The sequence below is a fragment of the Mchenga conophoros genome, linkage group LG9 (genome assembly GCF_057382185.1).
Source record: "Mchenga conophoros isolate Kocher_MC1m ecotype Shallow Benthic linkage group LG9, M_conophoros_male_GT1.1, whole genome shotgun sequence".
In the NCBI taxonomy this organism is placed as follows: domain Eukaryota; kingdom Metazoa; phylum Chordata; class Actinopteri; order Cichliformes; family Cichlidae; genus Mchenga; species Mchenga conophoros.
The window spans coordinates 20,117,569-20,144,763 of NC_140534.1; the positions used below are offsets into that span (position 1 = coordinate 20,117,569).

General features: G+C 37.9%; 1 protein-coding gene across 1 annotated transcript in view; it reads right to left on the reverse strand.

Annotated features, from left to right (window-relative positions):
• cdh19 (cadherin 19, type 2) overlaps positions 1 to 17,428 on the reverse strand; it is a 33,264-nt gene extending 15,836 nt beyond the window's left edge. The window contains exons 1-7 of the mRNA XM_085286845.1: positions 17,256 to 17,428; positions 9,181 to 9,559; positions 8,739 to 9,033; positions 6,833 to 6,952; positions 4,396 to 4,563; positions 3,142 to 3,329; positions 805 to 1,058 (exon numbers count right to left, since the gene is read on the reverse strand). Of these exons, the coding sequence (XP_085142971.1) occupies positions 805 to 1,058; positions 3,142 to 3,329; positions 4,396 to 4,563; positions 6,833 to 6,952; positions 8,739 to 9,033; positions 9,181 to 9,408 (1,253 nt within the window). The 5' untranslated portion in view covers positions 9,409 to 9,559; positions 17,256 to 17,428. The remainder of the gene's footprint in view (positions 1 to 804; positions 1,059 to 3,141; positions 3,330 to 4,395; positions 4,564 to 6,832; positions 6,953 to 8,738; positions 9,034 to 9,180; positions 9,560 to 17,255) is intronic.
• Between the last annotated feature and the right edge of the window lie 9,767 nt (positions 17,429 to 27,195).

The window sequence follows — 27,195 nt, forward strand, 5'->3', positions numbered from 1 at the left end:
ACAATTTTTTGTCAAAATAATCGTCAGGCAGCATGAATGTAACTATCACAAGCAAACCAGGCCATTTTTATTGTATACCACTTTCTCATCATCATTGGACTCTTAATAAAAAGTGATTAGAACAACCTGGTAAATTAGGATATCAGAGTAATGCAATCTTTCTGTGAGCTACTTTGCTGATAACAGCATGGGGAATTTGACCACAGCAACTTTAATCATATTTACTAGAACTGCGGAAACCACTAAAATGTCAGCCTGAATTTATTAATCAATGAGACACTGTCACCAAAGGGACAGTAATAGACGCTAGGCTGAAGATGATATGCAGCACCTGCCATTCTTAAGCTCTGCTGAGATGGACTACAGGCACCAGTAGTGCGGCTGTCTCCTTTGCAACGTGCCCCACTTGCAAATGACTGCAAATCTCAATTCCATATGCCACCTCGTATGGTGCTTTATTACATTCCCACGTCCTAGCAACGTTGCTTTGTGATAATACCACGGCAATAGATAGAAAAGCCTGTGAGGTTAAAAAAAAAACTGTCATGATTTATTCAGCAGGGCTCATTTCCTACTAAAGTAATATGAGATAAATATGACCATGTACAGGGTATCCAGAGATCAAGGGTAAAAATGGATGCACCGAACCGGTAACACTATTTGAAATGAAATGATTTTTCACCCTGTGGAGGAAGCTGTCTAAAGATGCTCAGCCCATGCCAGCTTGGGTATCTACCTTATCATTATCGTACTGGTAGTCGGATGGCATATGCCATTCTTCCTGGTTTAGACAGTTCACATTACCTGATGGGATTGTTGACAGTGTCAGTGTCTCTAGCACTAACGCTGCCAACCACAGTTCCCACAGCTGCATTTTCAGGAAGTTTCCACTCGTAGACTGGCGAGAGGAAAACAGGTGGCTCATCCTCATCTTTCACAATGACTTTCACTGTCGTCCTATCAGTGAAGTCGTCCAAACTCAGAAAACGAGTGTCCACGTGGTCATTGACCGCCTCAGCGGTCATGTCGAAACGTCTCTTAACTTCAAAGTCCAAAGGCTGCGAAGGAAAGAAATACTCAACTTTTTATAGCTTGTATTAGAACAGAGGTTGTTACAAGAAGAATAAAAAAAACATAATTTATCACAATTAAATCAAACAGATACAACTTTTGAAAAACAAAGAAAGTTGTATGTAAAACAGATAATTTTTTCTGAGGAGAGCAGGACATGACTGCGACTGGATGTTGGACTTGTTTAGTTAGTGTCAATATGCTACCAGCTGTGAGTATGCACTTAAATAATGCTGCAGTTTTGATTAACATGCTGCTAGTAATAAGAAAACAGCATGCAAACCATTACCACTTTCCCAGGATGATTCAGAAACAGAGTCAATAATGTTTGTTATTTTATTTCATGATCACGGCATCTAAATTGAAATCTCCTGTTCTATAATTGAGAGAGGTATTGCATATAAGTGTGAAAAAGTAAAGTGAATAAGGTGAAATCATAAGTTCACCAACACCCAGACAGCAGTCTTCATTCTATATAAGTGTATTAACGGTATTCAGGAACTGATTTTTGTTATTAATTTGAACTAATTCGGTCAATAACTTTTCAATGTTCTCTGAATTAACCAATAGATTAATTGGCCTTGTGGTTGTGGTTTTGCAACAAGATGTGATTATTTCACTGAAAAATAAATAAATAAATAAACACACACACAGACAATATCACACAGGTTTGGACCACCCTTTGGCTTGGTTCTGTTGAAGCAGTTGCTGATCATTTGCACAGCATGCTTTGGCTGTCAATCACAGTCTGTCAATAGACACAGGAGTCTGACAGTTTGCAAAGGAGTGAAACATGACATTTAGCTTAACTATGAGCACTGACTGAAAACAGATTATAAGAAAAGTTAGGCTCGTGTATGTTTAGTGCAAATGCTTGGTTATACTGACACATGCCATTCATATATATGTACGTGTGTGTTGTTTGCTGTCCCTTCACATTTTCCTGCAACTGACTATAGTGATCCTTTTTGTTTTCGTGAGATATGAATACTTTAATGCAATTTCTGGTTCTTAATATTAATATGTAACACCAATCAATTTTGATTGTTATTAGAGCCACCTTAAGAAACAAAAATAGTCAAAAGACGTTTTTTATTATTCATATTGAGAATGAAGTTGAAATTTTGAGGATAAAGTTGAAACACTCTTTTGAGAATAAAGCGGAAATGTCGAGAATAAGGTCAACTCCCTTCATCCATCTCAATATGCATTCTTGTGTGTACTTGGGTTCTTCTGGACTTGAGAAATGTCATCAGCTGCAGCCCGATTGTCTGATACAGCATCATCCCTTCTGTACTGCACAAAGGTGTAACCATCAAAATCCTTCCATCTCACCATTTTTACCTATTTCACAATGCACAAATGAAGCCAAGTCTTCCAGGCTTGTTTACTCATCTACTAAGTCATCTACACAAGGCCTTTTGTAGAAGGTCCAGCAGCTGTACACTAATGACATTAGTGCCATTAGCTTAAATTTAAAACTTTATTCTCAATATTTCAATGTTTTATGTTATTGTGTTTTAACACAAAGTACTTTCAAGTACTGCTGTACCCAAATGCCCAACCCAGAGAAGGACTTGTGGCTAGACAAACACACAGACACACACACAAATCTTGGGTTAGTTGTTTGGTTTAGCCTCTCCAAAACAACAGCCATTTCTTCTTTTTTTGTAGAAAGCATATCTGAATAGAAGCTCAGGGTTTCCTGTGCCATGCAAAGATCATTGAGTATAGCTGGTAGTTTTGAGATTGTTGTTCAACAAATGCAATCTACCCTTTACTCTCCACTTGAACTGTTTAACTGTATGTAACCAAAGCTTGCTTAAAAGTGACTGGTAAATTTAGATTATTTGCAGACTTCAAACAGAAACCAGAATGTTTCAAGTACCAACCTGCTCTGCCGATTTTACATTTTCATACGCAGCTATAGATTTATAGAATGCACACACACACACACACACACACACACACACACACACACACACACACACACACACACACACACACACACACACACAGATATTCACAGAGAATCTAAATATTCGAGGTAGATATTGTAAAGGGATTCACCTTGGCCAGTAGAATCACTCCCTCTTGTGTTACTGGGTCTGTTTTAATGATAAAAGTGCTTTCTTCCAGTTCACCCTCCAGACTGTAGGTCATTTTGGCATTGATGCCAGTGTCTCCATCCTCTGCCATGATTCTGCCTACTGTGGTGCCGATGGCTGCGTTTTCGGGGACAGCAAAGGTGTAAAGGTCTGAAGAAACAAGAATATTTTCTATGAATCATTTTGATGCCATTGGGCTCAGAAGATGAACCTTGGAACAGGATATTAAAAGGAATACAAAATTTAGTTGATACCAAACTGGTACTTGTGCTGTCTGCAATGACACTTTGAAAAGTTGCTAAATTTGGAGCAAAAAACAACAAATGAAAAAGTTTCTCCACCCGAACACAGTATACAGAACTTGACAGTAACTTGTTAATAGCTAGTCAAGAGAGGCTGCTTGTCTATAAAGTGATAAGAAGGAAGAACATTGTGGTGGAGGGTCAATTTGTGTGAGTCAAAGATAAGTTGTGGCAACACATAATCCCAGCCTAACTGTAATAAGAAGATGAGAAAATGTGATTGTGTCTTTGAGCAACTCCATTTGGATGGCTGCCACAACTGGGTGGAACTCGACACTCGACAGGAAACCAGCTGCTTGTGAAGAAAAAAAAACTGTGCCGATAATAATTTGCAATTACGTGACAAAACACAGGACATGGTTCAAAGCAAAGTGTGGCCATACAATATTTAAAAGGCCTTTTGACTGAACATAAAATCCATGGGACACATTCAATGAATGTGAATGTGACATTAATAGTTAAAGGTATCATTCTTGCTGTCTCAGTCCTACAGAATTGATTTCTTCCCACGGCATTCATTTAGTGGGGTTTATCACTGGGAAAGCTAGGTTTGCTTCCAAAGGTCATGACAAATGTCCTCTCGTGTGTGAATGATTAAATTCATCCAGTGTATGGAACATGTACACAAGCGCAAAATGAGCAAAACATCCCAATCGCCTTTGCTGTCTCCTTCACTCTCTCTCATTCGTCTCTCAAGCCTGCCATCTTTTAATTTTGGCTGCTGGCTGAATAACAGACAGCTGAATGCAGCACAAACCACCCACCCGAGCCGGAGAAGTGTGATCAAATAAATAGCTCATGGGTATAATATTAAACATGTCCTCACAGACTGCAGTGCTTTGTACTCTTTCATTGATTCCCTCACTGTGTATGGCCCAATGTTTGCATCACTGTGAGTCATATCTGTGACTCACGCTGCTGGAATGTGGGTCCATTGTCATTGACATCAGTCAAGCTGACCGTAACCGTAGTGGAAGAGGAATAACCGCCGCTGAGACCCAGCATATCCTTCACCTGCACCACCACCTGGTACTGCTCTCTGGCTTCACGGTCCATATTTTGCCAAGATGTTACAATAATCCCTGCAGGTAGATAAGACAGGGAGAGAGGAGGAGGGGGCCAAGAGGAGTCTTTGGTTCATTAAGACAGCATTAAATATATCTGTGGGTGATTTTTTTTGCTTTGTTTTTTTTTTTTTACAATCAACTGTAAGTAAACAAACTTTGCCTGAAGTTGCACTTGAGCGCGCTGTGCAAAATGTGCAGTAAAACTGCATCACAATAAATGTCCAGTCTTCAAATTTAATCAGCACAAAAAGGAATATTAAGAGGGCTTTCAGATGACTTAATGCTTCCTCTGTCTGGGCAAACTGGAAGATGAGGGCAACAGTAAACAGTAAACAATTTAAATCAAACAAATTAGATTGACCCGACAAATTTATAGGCCATTTGTGGATTTGAATTTATCTCAATATCATGTTCACTGAATCTTGTGTTGAAATGACGTAAACATTTTCATATTCTCCATTTTTACTATGAAAAGATCAAACATGCTCTGTGAAGTTGGATGGAGTTAAACAAAAAAATATATATATATACACATATATATATATATATCAAGTCAAGTCAAGTATTTATTTATTGTCATTGTCAAAGAACAATGAAATTGCGTTTGGGGCTTCCGTACAACCCGTAAAGAAAAAAAAAAAAAAAAAATACCCCTTAAAACCCAAGTGTAAATATTTAACCCAGTGTGACTTCAGTGCAATGAGACAATCCTTAGCAACAACATGAGAACAATATTCAATTGAACTAACAATTTGCTTTCTAAAAAGTCATATTTGGACTTTTGCATAGTGCAGTAATTTGCATTAAAATATTTTATTCCATGCCGGTGATGCCCTCCCCCAACTTATTACAGTTAAGGTCAATAACATGTGTGGGAAGTGCTGTAACTGACCTCGGATTTACACAAGAAAATAGCGAGGATGCATGTGGGCATTAGTAAAATCCATTGTCTGTCACAGGATGAACTTGTCTAGCTGGCCTCAAAAGTAGCTAAATCTGTCAATAGCTCTTTTAGGCTCCAGTCATTCTAGGGAAAAAGTGGTTGTATATGATGAAAATTAGTGCGACTGTGAATGTGACGTATGATCTTCTTGCCTTTTAAATGGTTGCTTCGAAGACAGAGACCAGCTCTAAGACCACTTAGAGTTAGCTGCCATCTTCAAACTGGTGTTAGCAAGTCAAGATGGTGATAAAACATGCCGAAATGGCACTGAGACAGAATCCGTCTGCTATCAGTTTTTGACTGAATCAAGTCTGTGAATCAAGTCTGAATCATGTAAGTGCCAACTTGATGCAAGTTGGCACTTACATGCAGTCTGTTTGAGAAAATACCCCGATTAACTGTGATAAATCTCAAATCTGTTGCTATCTATATCAGACGGGAAGTGCTGTACCAAAGTCAGGGGAGGACGTGCCACAAGGAGACTGCATAGAATCCACACATCTACACATCAGGCACATTCTCTCAAATCTAAAAGGGTCAGTTTTTTAATTTATACATTTCTAAACAAATGGAGGCAGCTAGTTGATTTTAATAATTACCCACATTCTCCCAAGAACAGCACAAATTTGTGGTTCAAAGCTAAGGGAGAAGGTAATAGCTGCATTTTCTAAGACAAAGAACTAAGTAAAAAGCAAGAGGACCACTTTGACCCATCTCTCCTTGCTAATTAGTCGCTGAGTCCAATAACTATTTTGACAACTATCACATATATAAAACACGCTTGTCAGAGTTAAATTTAGCTTAGTTTACAGTAAATAGGCTACTACAAACTAAAGTAACTCACGCTTGTGTGTTTTATTATTTGATGGAGCAGATGAGTTCTGCTCATCGGGGGAGACTGATTGCAACCTGCTGGCAGTCTATCAGTGTTTATAAATTGGATGGTGATTTATTGCAAACCATTGACAATCTCTTTGAGAGTATTTAGAGTTGTTCTTGATCTGAGTTGGACTAAGAGAGCTCGCCTCCCACCAGGCGCCTGTTGCAACCATTGCCTTGTGAACGAAAGTGGTTACTGCAACTACTAGCAATTGGTCCCAGACGGCAAAACAAATGCAGCACAATTACTGCCAATCATCAGTTTCCTGGTTGCACAGTTTGTTGTCCAATTTTACTCGACTGTGACTGAAGCCTTAGAGATACATTTACCAAGTAAGTTTATGTAATCTTATAATTAAAAAGAAATGTTAAACTTGCCAAAAGTGAAGATCGGACATTTTCCTGATTAAACACAATGGCTAGTTTAAACTAAAACACTTTATATCTGTCAGCATCATGTACCGGTCTTTGGCTCCACAGAGAAGTAAGGTTCCCCCTGCAGGATGGAGTAGATGAGCTTGGCGTTGTTTCCAAACATGGGATCATCAGCATCTGTGGCTGTCACCTGTGCCACTGTGGTCCCTGTGGGGGGGGGGGGGGGGGGATCAGATCACACAAGCTCAGGCAGCAGTTCCAGTCGATGGGGAAATAAAGTGATTATAGTATAGTCCCGCAGGGTCTGTCTGACTGGCTCCAGGGGGGAGTAGTGGAAATGGAAGAGGGTGGATAGTTGAGGTAGGGTTAGAGGAGGGATGTTGACTAAGGCAAAAGGGTTGATAAGGTGGGGGCGGCAAAGCAGCCTTGGCCTTTCACCACTCGGTAAGGCGGTGCAGGTGTGCGTGACAGCCTCTCCAGCCCTATTGTGACATCTCACTCTCCACATGCCGCTTGTTTTCTCTCCTTCGTTCTCATTCACCTTTATCTGTCCATCTTTCACACTTACTCGCATTTTCTCCATTGACCATATCCTTGTCCTTGCTTTGCTTTTTACAGTATATTTTGCTCCCTCAGCCCTCTTCCCTATCTAGTTCTTTCTTCCCACAGAGCACTCTGTCTTTCACACAGTCAGGGATTTACCGCAGCATTTCTTATTTTACAATGCCCTCACTCCAACCTCTCACTTTCTCTTTCTGAGTCAAATGCATTATGATTTATTACGAGCTAGATATTATGCTGCTAAAGCAGATTACATATAAATTGAAATGGTAATGTCTGTGGTATGAAAGGGCAGTGGTTATAATAACATTATTTAAGAAATTTATCCATAAAGGCATTGGAGCTATCATACAGAATCCAATATTTTTAACTTCCTGAATAGGGACAGATGACAGACATTCATATAACCTTTTGTTCATTGTCTTCAGTCAATATTTCATTTAAGAAATTTTATTTCAGTAGCATGTCAGTTTTTATCAATACGACAGAAAAAAGTTTATTTGCAAATAAATTACTCCTTTTTGTGACTTATATTTTAAATACAAAAGACGGATCCTTACAGATCTAGGCATCATGTCCTATTAATACCAGAAATTGTACAAAATAATTTGGAGGGAGCAGTGAAGAAGAGTGATTGACATAAAAGGTAAAAATGCTTTGAGCTGTCAGTAAGAGCAAGACCTGTATAGTATAAGTATGAAATAATTATTTCCCCATTTTAAGAAAGAAATTTAGAAAATTTCTACTATAATACTGATTATTAATCTAAACTCAAGTGAAAAATGCTAATGACTTCTTGCTCTTGTTGATATTCTTAAAAGGAAGGCTGATTAGTGGGTTAAAGATTTACAACTCATTGTGACAGAACAGCCTCCTAAGTATTTCTCTCCTAAGTTCAACAGGCAGCGATTGCAATAACGTGGCTCTGTAAGTATTAAGAGTCCTTAATACTTACGGAAAGGTTTTGAACTACAGCCCATTCATTCTTGACTGTTTCTAGGAAGTGCCATCTAGCAAAGTGGAAGCTTAGAAATTCTCTTATAAGAGTCAATAAAAAGTACATGTATGTTGAATATTGCTATTACCGCTAATATTACTAATACTTATTTACACATTAAGTAGTAAAAGCTGAGATTTAGATTTAGAGACTCTCTACTGCTGATGGTAATTTTGGTCCTAAACTATTGAATTTAAAAAAAGGCTAGACCTGGACAAAGACGTGTTTAAATTGTAATGCCAACATGCCAGTACGAGCATGCTAATGCCACAAGATTAGCTTGCTAACACTAGATCAGAATGTGAAAAGTGTTCTAACAAGCACACCATTAACAAAGCATAACCAAGGCTGTTAGAAATGACCTTTTAAAATGTAGTTAGTGTCTGTGTTTTCAACATTTCATAAAGGGACTTTTTCACTTTTTTTCACACATACCAATTGGACACATCTCAGGAATGCTGGACACGTATGGCTCATTCTGGAACTGGGGGACATTGTCATTAATGTCCTGCACTGTGATGATGAACTCTGACTGGGGCTCCTCTGGTTCGTTGGACCATCTATTGATGGCCTGGGCTTGGAGCACATAGAACGCCTTTTCCTCACGGTCAAGCTTCTTCAGTGTCCGGATTTCCCCAGTATACTCGTTTATTTCAAACACATCTCCAGCACCTTCCCCTGATAATATGTACTTGATGGAAGACTCACCTTGATCAGAATCAGATTTGAGCTACAAAAAGAAAAGGAAGGTATATTAATGTTTTTTTTTTGTTTTTTTTTTAATTTTGCATATTTTCTCGAGGTAACTAGAAAGCATGCATTTTCAAAGGGAAGTACCATATCAAGGACATGGCAGACATTCAATGTGAAGCAGTACCTGGCCAATAACACGAGGAGTAGGATCTTCCTCGGGGACAAACAGCTGTTTCCAGATCCAGCCTCTCTTCAGGCGACGGTGCAAATGAGTGGACCCCTGAGCCAATTGTTGGGCTTCCAGACCCTGAGTACCTCTCATATCACTCAGCACCCCACCAGGAATCATAAAAAACACCATCGCCACAGCCAAAACACTCGGCATGCTCATTTTTAAAGTCCATCCGTACATTTCCTCTGCACTTCACGTGGATAGTGGACAGAGGATAGTAGTTTCACTGGTCCATGTTACAAATTCTTCATTCACCAGCACCATAATTCATGATCCTGGCAGTGCTGCATCCCATCTTGTTATGATGTGGTTTGTATGCATGACCATGTCTCTAAAATAAAAGTTAACAATTTAATTAATGTCTGCACTAAGAACTTCTCAGTGGGGCACAGAGACTGAAAAACTGTCAGTGGTAAAATATTATCTTTATGATTTAAAAGGTACATTTTAAAAATTGGAATATTAAAAGAGAACTAATCAAAATATATTTACTTTTGACCCTGAAAATATTTGCATACTCTAGTTAATAAAAAGGCCAGTCTTTTGTCAGCGGTATGTAAATATGATTGAGAGGATCTCTATTTGATTAATAAATGATAATCTAATCTATAGCATTAACTAAGCCATAACTGATGATTAGTAAATTAGACGATTGGATTCTAAACATGCACAAAAACAACTTGAAGGTACTTGGATATAGAATTTGTGCTATATTAAAAGTAGTGGCTAAATTCTGTGTCCTATTGTCCTATTTGGGGGCTTTCACATACCAGTTTCTTTTTTCTTTAAATAATTTTTTTACTTTCACGAAAAACTGCAATTAAAAATTAATTTGTCAGGTTTTTGTTAGGCTGCATAACCAAGAGTTAATTAGGTTACATTTAGGAAAAGATTGAAGTTTAGAGATAAATATATACACCATCGATATGTCGTAACCAGAAACCCTTCTGAAAATCTATGCCAAAACTTGCCTTAACCCAGTGTGAAACTTCCTATAAATATAACTCATCATGTCAACACAGTCTCCATGTCAACTGTGATTGACTGTGATCAGCCTCCTTGTTTCCTCCTATGCTATTTTCTCTTCTGTCACTATTACGCAAATTGATAAAAAGAGGATGTATCAACTTGAAGAGAGAGAAATTGTAGATCAGTGGAGGCACCTCACACAGAACTTTAAATAATGGCAACCGCAGCAGGCTACATTGTAGGTTCTACATAAATTTGATGTAAAATTACAAAGCATACAGTACCCTGGATATTTAGATGGCTATCTGGAAGGGGTCCTTTACAAGCATCCAAACGTAATTATTTGGGAGACACAGCTGTAGCTATTGCCTACATCCACCGCATCATGTATAGATACCAAAGAACATCTTGTGTTTGATTTTGAGATGCCAGAGTTTTGCCAAGCAGCAATATTTGATGCCCCAGGCATGAGAAGAGGTTGCATATAAAAATGCAAACATAACCAAATCACTTGTTGACACTTGTTAACAAGCTCATCTTGAAGATTAACTATTAACAATGTTGAAATATTTAAAAGTGCTGTTAAAATACAGTTCTGCATTTAGGAAGTTGATTCTTATAAAAAATATTGTCAACTTCTGTTCTGTTTGATATCTATGAGTGCACAACAACAAAGCAGATATCTAACAATTCTGAGATAGAAAATCAAAGGATTTTCATAATCCTGCAGTCCTGCAAAAGCATCTGAAAACAGTCCTTTGTTTTGAATCCAGACAAGGGCCTGTATTGTGTTATAGTGATGGTGGTGCTGAAAGGGGCTAGGGCGGGGGTGGGGCAGAACATCATTCCTTAAGCATGACACTGCACTCTGCAGCTGACTAATGAAGACTTCTAATTAGATCAATGTCTGCCCAGACATGGAAAACAGAGACACACATGCCTCTGACAAACTATGAGTCAAATCGATGCACCAATTATAATGTGGACCAAGATCAGGGTCAAGAGTGTAAGGACAATGAAAGTCAGGCAAGACAGCAAATTAGTTAGGACCACACAGATACATTATCTTGCACTGACAGCATTGCTCAAGTTAGAAGACTTTAATTTGGACAAATTCATCAATCCTCTTTATAGGAATTAAATGTGCTGTTGTTTTTCTTTTCCACTAGAGACAATAAATATCTATCTTTTATGCTGCACAGGGAAACCACTATAGTTGATAATAGTCTATCAACAATTTCCCCAGTTTTATTTTCTGCCTTATTATTTTAGATGTATTAAAGACTCGAAATTCTTTCACTTCACTTTTCATTTTTGACTTCTGTCCTACATGGTGAAGCAACACAAATTATTTATCTTCTCATTAAACCTTAACCTAACTTTATACTGCTCTCCGGTCAAGCAGCAAACCATACATCAGCACTCAGTGGGATCAGTTCTCATTAAGGGATAGAATTCACAATAGCCATAATTCTGAACTCTCTTAATAGGATTTTTTGACACTGCAATATAACCACATAACATATACAGTCCCACTATGTGAATGCTTTAATACAGACTGCTGCACAGGAGCAGTGCATGGTTTGTTAGCATCGCTGGTTCCCGTGGAAATATGCACTAAACCCCAGGAAGTTGTTGTAGCAGTTAGAGTAGCTCCAGTATTAATGCTTTAACAGCTCATAGTGTTCATGTTTAATCTTGTAAAAGTAAATTGGCTGTCAAGACCTATTTGTAATGAGCTGGTAAAATCAATTACTGATGCCTTTTATTTCTTAAATTCAATTTCGATACAGAACGTGAAAAAGAGTATGTGTTTATGCTTATGTATGTCCTTACAGGCCGTATTCATATCTCCGAGCATCGTGGAGTGACATTCCAATTAGTGGCCAGTGAATCGTGAGCCGTTATGGTCTTTCATAGGGCTGCCAAGCATGCGCCCAAACTGAACGCCTTGTGCCAAAACTAGAGAAGAGCCCTCAATGATGTTTGTCTGAGCAACTATTCAGCTGCCAACATGCCAAGGAGTCTGCCTCAAAATCTTCCCGAGGATATCAGTGTGGCCAAAATAGTGCACAGGTCAACAGATGTTTTTTTAATGCCAATTTAACAAGATGGGCCTTTCTACAAATAACTGATGAAATTCTGGGAAAATAATATGGCCAAAAAATAGCTCGAGGCCTGTAAATAGCAAGCATTAAGGAGCAAGTGAAACATACAGTGGGGCAAAAAAGTATTTAGTCAGCCACCGATTGTGCAAGTTCCCCCACTTAAAATGATGACAGAGGTCAGTAATTTGCACCAGAGGTACACTTCAACTGTGAGAGACAGAATGTGAAAAAAAAATCCATGAATCCACATGGTAGGATTTGTAAAGAATTTATTCGTAAATCAGGGTGGAAAATAAGTATTTGGTCAATAACAAAAATACAACTCAATACTTTGTAACATAACCTTTGTTGGCAATAACAGAGGTCAAACGTTTACTATAGGTCTTTACCAGGTTTGCACACACAGTAGCTGGTATTTTGGCCCATTCCTCCATGCAGATCTTCTCGAGAGCAGTGATGTTTTGGGGCTGTCGCCGAGCAACACGGACTTTCAACTCCCGCCACAGATTTTCTATGGGGTTGAGGTCTGGAGACTGGCTAGGCCACTCCAGGACTTTCAAATGCTTCTTACGGAGCCACTCCTTTGTTGCCCGGGCGGTGTGTTTTGGATCATTGTCATGTTGGAAGACCCATCCCCGTTTCATCTTCAAAGTTCTCACTGATGGAAGGAGGTTTTGGCTCACAATCTCACGATACATGGCCCCATTCATTCTGTCCTTAACACGGATCAGTCGTCCTGTCCCCTTGGCAGAAAAACAGCCCCATAGCATGATGTTTCCACCCCCATGCTTCACAGTAGGTATGGTGTTCTTGGGATGCAACTCAGTATTCTTCTTCCTCCAAACACGACGAGTTGAGTTTATACCAAAAAGTTCTACTTTGGTTTCATCTGACCACATGACATTCTCCCAATCCTCTGCTGTATCATCCATGTGCTCTCTGGCAAACTTCAGACGGGCCTGGACATGCACTGGCTTCAGCAGCGGAACACGTCTGGCACTGCGGGATTTGATTCCCTGCCGTTGTAGTGTGTTACTGATGGTGACCTTTGTTACTTTGGTCCCAGCTCTCTGCAGGTCATTCACCAGGTCCCCCCGTGTGGTTCTGGGATCTTTGCTCACCGTTCTCATGATCATTTTGACCCCACGGGATGAGATCTTGCGTGGAGCCCCAGATCGAGGGAGATTATCAGTGGTCTTGTATGTCTTCCATTTTCTGATGATTGCTCCCACAGTTGATTTTTTCACACCAAGCTGCTTGCCTATTGTAGATTCACTCTTCCCAGTCTGGTGCAGGTCTACAATACTTTTCCTGGTGTCCTTCGAAAGCTCTTTGGTCTTGGCCATGGCGGAGTTTGGAGTGTGACTGTTTGAGGCTGTGGACAGGTGTCTTTTATACAGATGATGAGTTCAAACAGGTGCCATTCATACAGGTAACGAGTGGGGGACAGAAAAGCTTCTTAGAGAAGACGTTACAGGTCTGTGAGAGCCAGAGATTTTCCTTGTTTGAGGTGACCAAATACTTATTTTCCACCCTAATTTACGAATAAATTCTTTACAAATCCTACCATGTGAATTCATGGATTTTTTTTTCACATTCTGTCTCTCACAGTTGAAGTGTACCTCTGGTGCAAATTACTGACCTCTGTCATCATTTTAAGTGGAGGAACTTGCACAATCGGTGGCTGACTAAATACTTTTTTGCCCCACTGTATGTCCATGGGTGACAACTATCTTAATAGTACTTGATAATAACGGTGAACCTGCCAAAGTCTACATAAAAGACTTTTAGATTATGATTTGATTATGATTTCATAGTTATTAATTTTTACAGGTATGCATATGGTCTGAAAAAAGCAGTGAAACAAGAAAACAGAAAGAAAGATCACTGGACTCCACGGTTCCTTTCAGAAGAAATTCTCATTCTGCATGACATGCTGTACATGCAGAGTGCCCTGTGGTTGACAGCCATTCATTACCTCTAATAGGCCTTCTTCCCATTTCTAGCAGACCTCCTGTAGCCTGTATGTACAGAACGCTACTCTACCACATGACAGAATGACAATGAGCTGCAGTCTCACAATGTTAAGCACTAGATGCGCTGAGACCGTCACATCATTTTCCTATATGGTGATGTGTTCTAGCTAATAAAATGACGCTCTTTTGTAGGAATGGTTCCGGGATGCTATTAAATTGTGTCTAATGTGCCAACACAAATGTTGCAACACAGCAATAAAGAAAAAGCAGCTTTCACTTGACATTGTGGATGACATGTCAGTATCAATATACAATGCTCATTCTAACTGCTAAATAATACTAGCTTCATGAGATAATTAATTATTGTGGTTTTCAAGCATAAACCGTCAATCATCTTCTTACGTGGTGCCGTGTATGATAACTGAGAAAAGGAAGCACTGAAATACACTTTGAATACAACTGTTTGAAATCTTTAAGAAAAAACATCTGTTAAGCCTCACTTCTTTAAGATCAAGCTTCTAAGACAAAATGTCCTTAATTGGTCATTTGGGAGCCTACCATGGGACTTGGTTGTTTACTGTTCAGCTCCATAAAACAGTAACACTGACATGTAGCACTTGTTTTCTAATCGGGGTGTCAAACAAGTCCAGAGAATGAACTAGAACAACCAGGGAATGTCAAGCCATCATGTACTTGTTAGTAAGTAATTTGTTTGATTTTATTATGTGCACAAGTGGAAATCATTGCTGCTTAGCAAAATGTCACGAATTTCCATTGACGGTAATCAGCAACAGCACTACATCCTGTTATTTCTCTCCTTTCTTTTCCATCAACAGTAATTAAGTGATACTACTAGAGTTATTGCAAAATAAAATAAAAGGAATCAGTGAATTTCTATTTCATTATAATAAAAAGTTTGATACAAAAGTATTACATCAAGCTTGAAGATATCAGATATTTTTTGAGAAAATATTTTGAGTGAAAATAACTTAAACGGCAGACTCATATGGAATAAATAAGTCAGTATGCTTTTGAATTAATCACTTTTGACATTAAAAATAAATGCAAACATTGAGGAATATATTTACAAGTTGATACATGAATTGATACGACTTGCTTTGTGTTTATTTACTTTTATATTATTTAATTTACTGTGCCATTTTCATGTTATTTTCATGTTACGAATCAGTTTATCCATTTTTAATTTATTATTGTGTTTTTGGATTTCTTACACATGCCCCTGTGCACTGGTACATTGACCATCCTGCTGTATTTTCTCTAATGCATATTAAACTGCTCTCTCTAATGATTTATCCCTACTGCTGATCGGCTATAGAAGGCTTAACTGCCCACATGTAAAGCCAGAAAAGGAACATGGTCGTCTGTTCTTCCTGTCTGCCTCCCTCACATCCATCAGATGTTATTCTTCAGGTGCTTTTTGCAATTTTATTCATTAATTATTAGATTTCCTTTAGACAACAATTTTTACTATAACTATTAACATTACTCTTGATAGATAAATTAGAACAATATTAGTAACTCCTGACTCTTAGAAATTAGAGCTGGGAGTTACCAACAGTTTTGTTTTCAGTTATTAATTTTGGATTAGATTAGTTTATTTATTAGTTACAATTACTATTATTAGTTTAGGGAAGAATCTTGAATCTAATAACTCAATTGTGGGGTTGTTGGAAAGTTTTCTTCTCTTGTTTTTTATCAGGAGTCTCATCTACTTAATTTGTATTTGTTCTTTATGAGTATTTATGTTCACTTTATAAAAAATGTCTTGATTTGCAGCACTGTTGTTGCATTTCATAGGTTAGATTCAGGGAGCAGAATGTATTTGGGGGTGCATCCAGGATCTGGACCTGGCTGCCTCTCACACCAAAAATAAAAACCATAACCCAAGAATAGCTTTTATTTGTGTACTATTGAAACTGATCAGCAAAATTCCATTATGAAGACAGCGTTCTGTCGTCATAATGGAATTTTCTTGATCAGTTGTTCTGTTATACAAGAGGCAGATGTCTGATTTCATAACACACTTTGAATGACAAGCCCTCTTTGCATCATGCAGCACAAAAACATAAAGAAATGTGGTGGGGGTGCATACAGAACGTTAAACTAATACAGGAAAAATTCAGTTTAAAATAATTAAATTAACAGATGAAATGGAAAATTTTGGAATGGAAAACTGGAAAATAAGTTTATAGCGATCAAATGCTAAAAAAAAAATAATAAAAAAAATAGCATTTTATATAAGTTTATAAAGTGTATTTTTATTCTAACTTTAATTTCTGGGCATTTGAAGGCATATATTTATATAAAATGTCATATATACGGAGTCATTTATTTCATTCTGTACTGGTTTGTAATTTTAGCAATCATGGTCCTCCATAGCCTACAACTAATCATCAGTTTAGCGTACTGAGTGGCCCAGCATTTAGTCCTTGTTTATTCACACATGTCCATTCACATAAACAGCTAACATAACATAAACTTTATTTTCTCTTGGTTGTTTAATTGTATCGTGAGAATGTTTTTGGTATATTCAGGTATTTGTATATCTGCGTTTATTGTCCTTAAATAAGTGACCCAAAACACTGAACACACATCATTATAGGTAATAATAATCTATTTAATTGTTACTTTTTCATTAACTCAATATTTGAAAATGTAGAATATACACAGGAGTCAATTGCTCAATAGAATAAAAAAGTATATTTCATAGGAAGCTATTTTTCCATCAAAAGCCATCTATAAAGAGCAAAAACTTTACAGATGTCTTGCTGTGACTAATACACAGAACCCACGGGCTCATTTAGAATTCATGGAGTGAAGCTGTGCCCTGCTTTTATGTTTCAAGCTAAGTTATTCTTTGTGTTCTTTTTTCTTATTCTAGAGAATATATAAACTTGCATCGAATTATCTTCTTACAAAAGATAATCACTTTAGCAACCAAGACCACACCTACCTGTTTGTGTAATTCTTCTGTCACCCAAGCCACTTGTCACCAGCTGCCATCAAGAAAGATCATTGCTGAGTGTAAGAAAACACAATCTGCTTAACTAAATACCCTGGTACTGGAAAGCAATTCAGTCACCACAATAGCAGAAGCAAATGCTCATAGTCCTCACAATGCGTAATCCCCTCCACTGACGACCTCCCCTTATCTTCTTCTTCTTTGCCCCTTTTCTGCTCTTCTCAAACTTCCTGAAGAAGAACAAACACAGGGTCTATTGTTAGGGACTCACATCTGAACACTGCAGAACACTCGGGGCCTTCATCACCATGCAAATAGTCACAGCCCAGACTTGCAAAAGGATTTCTATCTTTTTTTCTCCCTATTTCTGTGAACAATCCTGCGCTTATTAGAGTTGAGCTAGAACATTGACAGGACAGTAATTCATCCACTGTAAGGTCACTATTTTTGCAAGCGATAGGACGCCAGCAGTCTGTTTTTTGACATTCAAGATGAGGGAGCATGCTGTTCCCGCATGCTATGGTCACATTTTAAATATGTTTAAAAAATGATTTTACAAGCGTTTTCCAAAGAAAATCATTTTAGATTGTACTCCACATTCTCTGAGTTCTTAAAGGGTTAATTAGGGGTATATGCTGGAAAATAAAGGATAAAGGATCATCTGCTTTTCAGATGATCAGAAATGACACTTACAAGAGAGTTTTTGTTTTTGTATGTACAAATGTCCTTTTATTTTATTTTCTGCCACCACATAATTTGGAAACATCTGTCCTTCATTTCATTTTCTTCCACTTCCTTTTTTTATTTCACTGAAAGACTTTAACAGTATGTTTGCTTTATTTGTTCTACTTAAATAAAAAGTGTGGCTCCTTCTTCCAGAGTTGGACTTTACTGAAGCTGAAGAAATTCAGACTTTTACATACAGTATACATAACCTGCTGCTTAAGTTTTTACCTTTTACGTGCACTGGCCACTTTATTAGGTACCTCTTCCTGAGAAATGAGAGTATCACATAATAGCATATTGCACATTCATGATGTGAGTCGCCCCTTTCCCCACATCCCAAAGGTGCATTATGGTCATTGTTCTAATGTAAATTTCTTGTCATGTTGAAGAACCTAGTTTGAGTAGTCTACCAAGAAAATATCCTCCACACCTTTACATCACCGGCACCTGAGCTGTGGATACAAGGCAGGATGGATCCATGCTTTCATATTTTTTACACCAGATTCAGACCTACCATCTGCATGTCACAAATTGAGACTCACCAGCCCAGGCAACATTTTTTTCCAACATTTGTACAATTTTTGAAATTGTAAAATTGTAGCTTGGGTTTGCTGTTGACAGTTGCTTAGCTGACAGGAATGGTACCTGTGTGTGATCTTCTGCTGCTGTAGCCCATCTGCTTCAAGGCTGGACGTGTTGTGCATTCAGAGATGCTCTTTGCATACCTTTGTTGTAAGTAAGTGGTTATCTGAGTTACTTGTGCTTTCCTTGGCACCAGTAACAGCTTGAAGCAGTGTGGCCATTCTCATATGGCCCCTGATGACCTTAACAAGATATTTTCCCCCAGTGAACTGCTGCTTCCTGGATATTTTCCCCCTTCTTTGTAAACTATAGAGAGTTATGTGGGAAAATCCCAATAGATCAGCAGTTTCTTTGATTCAGAACAGCCAGCCAACATGGCACGTTCAAAGTAATTTAAATTACCTTTCCTAGACATGCTCGTGCCTGTTTTGAATTTGTCTCGATTATTGCTACATGGTATGCAATGCTGTCATGTAATTGGTTGATTAGATATTTGCAGATATTTAATCTCTTCTGCTATTTGCACATTCTTTACTGTAAATTCCTAAGTTAATTTGTAAATTTTTGTAGTAAATTGTAAATATTGTAGAACTTTTCTTCTGTCATTTAATGGTCGGGCATTGTACAGCTACAAGCATTTCACCCCCATGTCATACTGTGTATGGTTGTGTGTGTGTGACAAATAAAATTTGAATTTGAATTTGATAACAAGCAGCTAAGGAGTGCAATTAATGGAATATCCAGTAAGTATATGGAATTTATTTTGCAGCAAGTTACTGATAGTGCCATCTAGCCGGCCTCTTGAGACAGATTATAACACCATCATGATAATCGTAACAGTAGCAGTAGGATCACTGTAAAGTATGCTTGAAGACAAACATTAATGGTGGTGACTCCAATTACCACAACTTAAAAGTTTGTAATTCTCGAGTCTATTTATGTAACAAACCAATTACCTTTTGGATAAAATGCATGGTTCCTGTAAACACAAACCGCAGAGGGCTAATTACAAAGTTAAACAATGCAAATAGATTCCATCATTAGTAAGATCTAAGAAGGCCAAGCTAGGATTGCTGGGTTTAAATGTCTCCAAAGTGACCACACCAGCCTTCCCTCAGAGCTTTGTGACAGGGTGGAATTTGTTATTTCAGGAGTTGAGATTAGTTCTCCCTGTGAACTCCACTCCCATTCTGATTCCATATCAAACAGAGAAATGTCAGGACCTGCACTGTGACATTTAAAACCCCCATTGCAGACCTTGTCTAATTGAGCCTCCCTCATTATAATGATGGAGTGTGGTGCGACCACTGAAAAGAACATCAGAGATGAAAGCTACGGTTTAGTGCCAGCAAGAAATATTTACATTCCTGCTCTCGTCCTCTCTCTGAACACAGCAGTGAATCCGACTATCTCTCAGTCTCTTGTGACATTTCAGCACTGTCAAATAATGGGCACAGGGTAATGGTCAGCATATTCGCAACAAGATAAAGGTGAGTCTGGTCAAATCAGCATTCAACAGAATGTGATGCTATATAAATAATGTAACACCTAATTGTGATACACTGCTTGTTTATATAGTATCCTGCATTATTCATTATCAATGAAGACATCATTTTCTTTGCAAGAGGTACAAAATGGGAATAATGTGGCTTTGACATTAAACCAATGTGTTTCGCCATTATTTAAAGACTGTGATAAGTGACTGACAATCTTTTGGGAAAAAATACTGTAAAAATTAATCAACCGCAAAAAAGTTCACAAGTTCAGTTCACAAGAGATTGAGTTCTAAACTGTCCTTCACAGCTTGCATTTGCCTTGTTGCACTGTGTTTCTGTAATTGGAGGGAAAATAAAACATCATTGGCATTCAGTTCAGTCCACTGTGGTGAATTTGATGAGGATGTCACATTAAAAATGCATGTTCCTCATACGTTCTTTGGCCTTTGTCTTTAGCCATGGGAAAACTTATGACAAATAAGGACAGAGCTGACGCTGCCTGAGGTGGATCTCCGTGTTCGACAGGAAACATCAGCATCCTCTCCCACTCCCTACCTTCTCCGCATGAGACTACGTATTTGTCAAGTGCCAGAGCTGATGGAGGAAACGAAATTGGGTCACAAAAGAAAGGTTGCAAAGACTTGTAAACACTGCTCAAGGATATAAATGCAAGCAACAACAAGATTGCTTATCTGATGATAAGTAATGATTGTGCAAAAAGACGTGGTTATTTCCTTAGCTAAAGTTTAACTAATCCAGACTTAATCTGTATCTTAATGTATCTAGATTTCTTCCTAGCTTGCAGTATGTTATTTCGTATATCATTATTTGAACCAAAAACACAATCAGTTAATGAGTAGCTGGCAGCCAACTTTTGACTAGCTTCTGGTGGATGAGTTAGTTAAGTTTTCTAGATCCTTCATGAATGTGGCACAAGTGAGAAATAACTCAGCACTCGTGGGCAGCAAGGGAAAACCTCTGGAGTCTCATGTATTTTATTTCAATTATCACTTAAAGTCTTACCATTCATAAAATATATATAGCTTTAGGTGGAAAGTTGCACAGTAGCACAAATTTGCTCAATGAGTGAGAATTAACTCTGTAACTTCTGTCGGTGCTGTGCTTTTTTGGAAATCGAATTTCCCAGAGGAACCCACCCGAGGGATTAATAAAGTTCTATCTAATCTAATCTAATCTAATCTAATTAAGGTAGTTGCACAAGAGTGCTCTGTGCTGTTGGATACTCATGTTATCTTTATTTGTAAGCTGCGGTCACTTGATACGTCAGAGATAAAAAGTAGTATAGTGGTTAGGATTGTTGTTTCACAGCAAGAAAGGACTTACTGTAAGGGATCCATCAGCTGAATGGGGCCTTTCCATATGGAGTTTCCAAGTGCTTACACAGATTCTCTATGGGTACTCTGGATTGATGGATGGATGGATGGATGGATTAACAGATACATTTATTGTAGACAATCCATATTGAATATTGCTGACTTTAAGTGGAATGCACTCATAAAGGTAACATAGTCTAATACAAATATTACACAAAATTTAATCCATCCATCTATTTGCTTCTGCTTCTCCTTTTCAGGGTCGCGGGGGTTGATCCCAGCTGTCTCAGAGCAAAAGGCACAGGGTACACCCCTGACAGGTCGCCAGCCCGTCTCAGGGCAAAATTTCATAAAAGTGTTAAACAAATGGTGACAGTGCTTTAACACAAGGTTCTAGTCCATCTGATCCCCCCCCCCCCCCCCCCCCCAGTTAGCTGTGCATTCGTCTTAGCACTTATGAATTGTTGATATTATTGTGTTTTTATATTTCGATTTTGAAAAAAAATGACTTATGTTTTCAATGCACATTTTTAGAAAATTATATATCCTTCACTCTGTACTTAATTCACTGCAAATATTAGGCTGAAACTAATTTGTATGTATCATGTTGATGCTACGCTGACTCGTTGCACCATCTTGTGGTTTAAAGTGATATTACACAGGAATACAGTCCAATCCAATTTCAGCTTCAGCTGATATCTCTGTAACACAATACATAGATGTTTCTTTACAGTCTGTCCCTATTATTATGTTTTTTCTTTTTTGTTGTTGTTTTTAACATTAACTAAAAACATATTTAAAAGCATTTCTATGGCTCGGATGAATATGTTAATCTAAATACTGTTATTCTAAAACGAAAAAGTCAGTTTTTGTTTTGTTTGTTTCAGTTTTTTTTGTTTGTTTTTTAGGAAAGATATATTCTGCTAATTATAATGATGACAGGTTAATATGATTTGCCTCTTAGAGGCTGAGTGGCATTGTATACACTCTAAATGTGTCCTAAACTTAATGGTTTCAGAAGAATAACTCAAAAATCTGCAGTACTTGAAGTGATAAAGGGCTTTTAAATAAAAACGTCCAATTATTCTATGTATTCTAAATAGTTACATATCTTTAAAATCAAAATGTGTTATTCTAGGAATTTCTCTGCATGCTGTTAAGTACCTTAGATAACAAATGTAATGTCTCCTACAGCAGCCACTGTGGAAAGAAAGTCATATTAATTCTTTTCAATTAAATGTCAACAAAGTTTCCTCCTCTGAACTGACAGCATTGCTCAGAGGATCCATTCAAGGAATGAGTCGACTTCTCTCTCTCTTCTCAGGGGAAATATAGTTTTGAGTTAACGTGTGGTATCCATCATGCTGATGAAATGCATAATTAATTCTCATCATTCCCGTAATCCTTCACCAGCCTTGACCGCAAAGATGAAAATTATAAGCCGAGCCTATGTTAGCAGGACGGGTGGCGCCTATTGTGGTTTTCTCACCGAGAAATTAAGATAATAAATTAGCAAGGTTACAAGGTATTTATACAAAAAAAGTTGAAAACGATCGATCCAGTGCACCATACTGTCATGCCCTTAGGGATGTGGTTCCCCTGGAAGAATGCACAATCCCTCTGGCCTGGGTTCATTTGAGACGCAGATTGTGTCTGATTGATCAATGAGAACCACTGCTGAGCCATCAATCTAACAGGAGTAGAATAGAAAAAGGGAACATTAACATGTATAAGCTGCTGTGTCCCGGCAATGTCCTCTACCTTGAGTTGGTGGGAAAAGCAGCCACCTCTGGGGACATGAACAAAAGTGGTAAGTCTAAGACCTGCGGGAACGCGTTATATAAGGACAACAGTGACTATGTCAACATCTCAGCTCCTTTGAGATCTCATCTCTGTCAGAGCAGTGGCTCCCTATCTTTGTATCGCACACAGAATGTGTCTATTATGAAGCCGCTGATGCTCCAGCACAGCTTTTCTGCTCGGGGTAGATACTTAATCTCTGAACTGTGAAAAAACTTGAATATCACCTTCAAGTGCCCTCCAGGTAATCATCACTGTAACCTGTTAATGAAAGCATAAAATTGCTGGCACCTTTCTGGCCATTTCTGGGCTGCAGTATTTAAGGCAAACAGGTGATTAATGAGTGATTTGTGTTGGTATTGCTGGTAGACAGCTGTTCCATGGGCGGAGCTGTTAAGAACTGTTTGTCAAGGTCTTTCTATAGAGTGCATTGCTTATGAGATCCATTACCGGGAAAATGACTAACATGCTGTGCTAGAGGATTTGACAGTTGGTACATTTCTAAAAGAAACCCTGTGCATATATGCATGTTACAAGCACAGAATAACTGCACATCCAGATGGAACAGCTTCCTTATGGTTAAATACTATAGCAGCCATTCAGCATGTTTAGAAAAATGCTTTTCAAACATAGTCCATAGATGTTTAATCTCTAACTCTCTGGCGCTAATCATCAGTCCAGTTAATTATTAAAAGTTGATTGCAGAGTAATAGCAATATGAAGCTAAAATTATGATAAAAACACAAGCTTAATCTTACATTTAAATTAGTTCACAAAATCTCTGACAGTGCTTATTTTAGCAGATACATCCTAATAAATAAATTCAATTACAAAGCAATTTGAACTCAACTTTTTTTCTACCCGTCAAAGCCTCCGAGTCTCACTGCAGTATCAGATCTTCTTTGTGGATGTTTGATCGGGCGGTCAAGTTTTAGCAAATGCAATTTCGAAGCCATTGCCAATGTTCTCACGACAATGTAGGTTTATTTTTCTAATTTAGTTGCTTTGGTAAATAAAGATACACATGCACAACAGGAGGTCTTGGCTCACATAATCACTGACTATACCTGAAACCTTGAAAAGCAGTACATTATAGCTCAACCGCATATGAAACTGGGAAGTAACCGCTGTCATGGACCTCATCTTTCACAATTTGGCTGTTAGTATAATTGAACGAGACCTGTCAGTCAAAGTGGCCATGCCCCTACCACCAGTATCCAGATGGAGGAGTTATAAATTAATTCACCAAGCTCTAAAGTTGAAAGAGGAAACTATCCACAGAGTCCAAAAACAGGCTGTATGCATGTTTTTAATGCTGTAAAGTTGAGCATTTTAACATCAGAGTCTCTGGGGATTGATCCACATTTGGAGACAGCCTCAAGTGGCCATTATGGAAGTGGTATTTTTGGCACATCCACATGGCCTTAATTTCTCAGCTCTGGTTGCTGCTCGTGACTAAGTCAGCAGACTATGAAGCTATGAGTTCCCAGACTGGCCATTACATGAACCCAGTGGCTGTGGCTCAGGTGGTAGAGAGGGCAGTCCATTAATTGAAGGGCTCGTGGTTCAGTCTTCAGATGAACCATGTGCTGAAGTTTCCTTGGGCAAAACATTGAACCCCAAGTTGCTCCTGATAGCAGGCATGGCAGGCACTGGTGTGTGTGTGAGTTAATGAGAAACTCATTATAAATTGCTTTGTGGAGGCAGTATAGAGGTGCACATTATTTACCTAAAGGTTTATTTGCATGCTCTAGATTAACATTTGTGTTTCTTACATTTAATAATTACAATTTTGACTACAGGTACATTGTTTTATTATATCTGTAACCGAAGAATATTAGAGATATAGATACAGAAAAGATAGAGAAGCCACTTATTATAGCCACAAGCAGCTCATCTGAGAATCTTGAAAATCCTTGCCAAAGGGCATTATGACTCAGGTTAACAAGTGATGAGAACAGCATGCCTTGTTAGCCTTTGCCACCTTGATTTTTGCTCCTTATCTCGGAGCTTCGGTAGGTGACATTCCAGTTGATTCTCTGATTCTTTACAGTTCTCACAACCTCCTAAAAAGTATCATTTTAACAAACTGTGCAAGAAGTTAATGTATAGATATGTTTATACAGTGGAAAACACACTGGCTGCTCTATGGTAAATGAGATGAGTTTGCAAATAACTGCAAATTCTGACATGATTTTCATAAGCTGCAAAAAATATCTAGAAGGTGAACAAATGTCAGTTTGGGACAGACAGTATAAGCTTAAATATTGACATTCAGATTGGAGCCAAATCCATCTTCATAGTAGCGAGTCACAGTAATACTCAGCTCATGGCATTATTCATTCAGTCCTGCAGTCATGCATTGGCGCAGCACCTAATCTCTGCCCCTAAGGCACTTCAGCAGTAATGCACCTGTTAAAAAAATCCCCATCCGTGTCATTCTGAATTGTAAAAAGATTAGCTAATATTTTATAATAGTTTGGGAGATTTATTGGACATTTGTGTGTTTCTCTCTAGCTGGAAGTCTGCTCTCACTCAGTTGCTTCTATCCTTCCTTGTTTTTTTAAGGAGTTGGTGAAGCTGGAAATTATTAAATTATCCACATTTTATTCTCTGAAAAAAGTTGACATTTTACAGACATTAATGACAAATTATTACATTTTAATTGACGAAAGACTAATTGCAGAATGCTGGGAACACTAACAGTGCAGAAAGGTAATTTTTCTTTCTCTCATTTAAAGTTTTTCATCTATTTTAGACATTCACCTATTTTCGGGATGCTCCGTTCACCTCAAACATCAGAAGATAATTTATTCTTGCTTTTGCAGAGACAAACAGAAGTATCTAGTTTAAAGTTAGGCCTTAACTCACCCATGCTTAAGCCTGACATGCATAGATATAGATGTTTCTAATGTTAAAGCATTATATCAAATAAATAATACAAGGACAAATCCAGGGAGTATGACATTTTTCCATTGCAATGTGTAAGATTGTAAAAAATGTGGTTGTGACATTAAGTAGGCAGCAAATAACACTATTAGTGAAACATTTGTATCCATTTCTCTTTTTAGAGCCCAACTAATCAATTTCCATCACAAACCCAGTTTCCCGCAGGCGTTTGTTTCTTTTTACATTTTTTAGAGCTGTTACTTCAAAAACATAGAAATAATTCATTCCAAGCTGAAGTGAATCAAACTCAATTCTGGGCAGAATGTCAGTGTGTATGATGTACAGTGTCCCTGCTGAGAAAATGGAAATTAAATTGAATCACTGCTGTTACAACTGTACACCTCTCATACCTACAAATCAGCTGCTGAGCATCACACCCAAATGTGGTCACGTGTTTCACTAAAAATAATACTGAACACGTACAATCGGGCCATAATAATAAAAGCAAATAAAACAAAAAAGCATTGCTAACATTAATACAACGTAACTATTTAATTGTTGAAATTACCTCAGAACATATTTAAATAATTCAATCTGTCTAAGTAACCTCACTTTCTAATGAGTTTATGTTCTCATTCACTAATTTTCGCTGGTTAATGTTGTAAAGTGGGAGCCTATTTGGAGGAAAACAAAGTACAAAGCAGTGCTACAAACTGTGATTAATGAGTCCTCACCTGTCTAGAGATGCAGTAGTGCATATCTGTGCCTCTAGTATCTGTTAATAAATGTGTTTAGGTGATGGTTGGTGATACTGGCTGGTTATGCTTGGCTGGTAATCAGACTGTCACCTTACTGGCTTATGTATGCATAAATTGTACTGCAGAGACTTAAGTTTACAGCAATTATCCTGTCAAATTATTATATTAGAGACTTGTGTGAAGAGTTGAAAATAAGTAATAGTTGTAAATTCAATGTGAAGCACATTAGTTACATGCTGTATTTGAAGCATTCTAAACTGCATCATTCGTATAAAATAAGATTTAATTGCAAAAAAGAGTGATACATTTTTTTTCTTTTTTCTATTTTCACAAGAGCTTTCAGTGT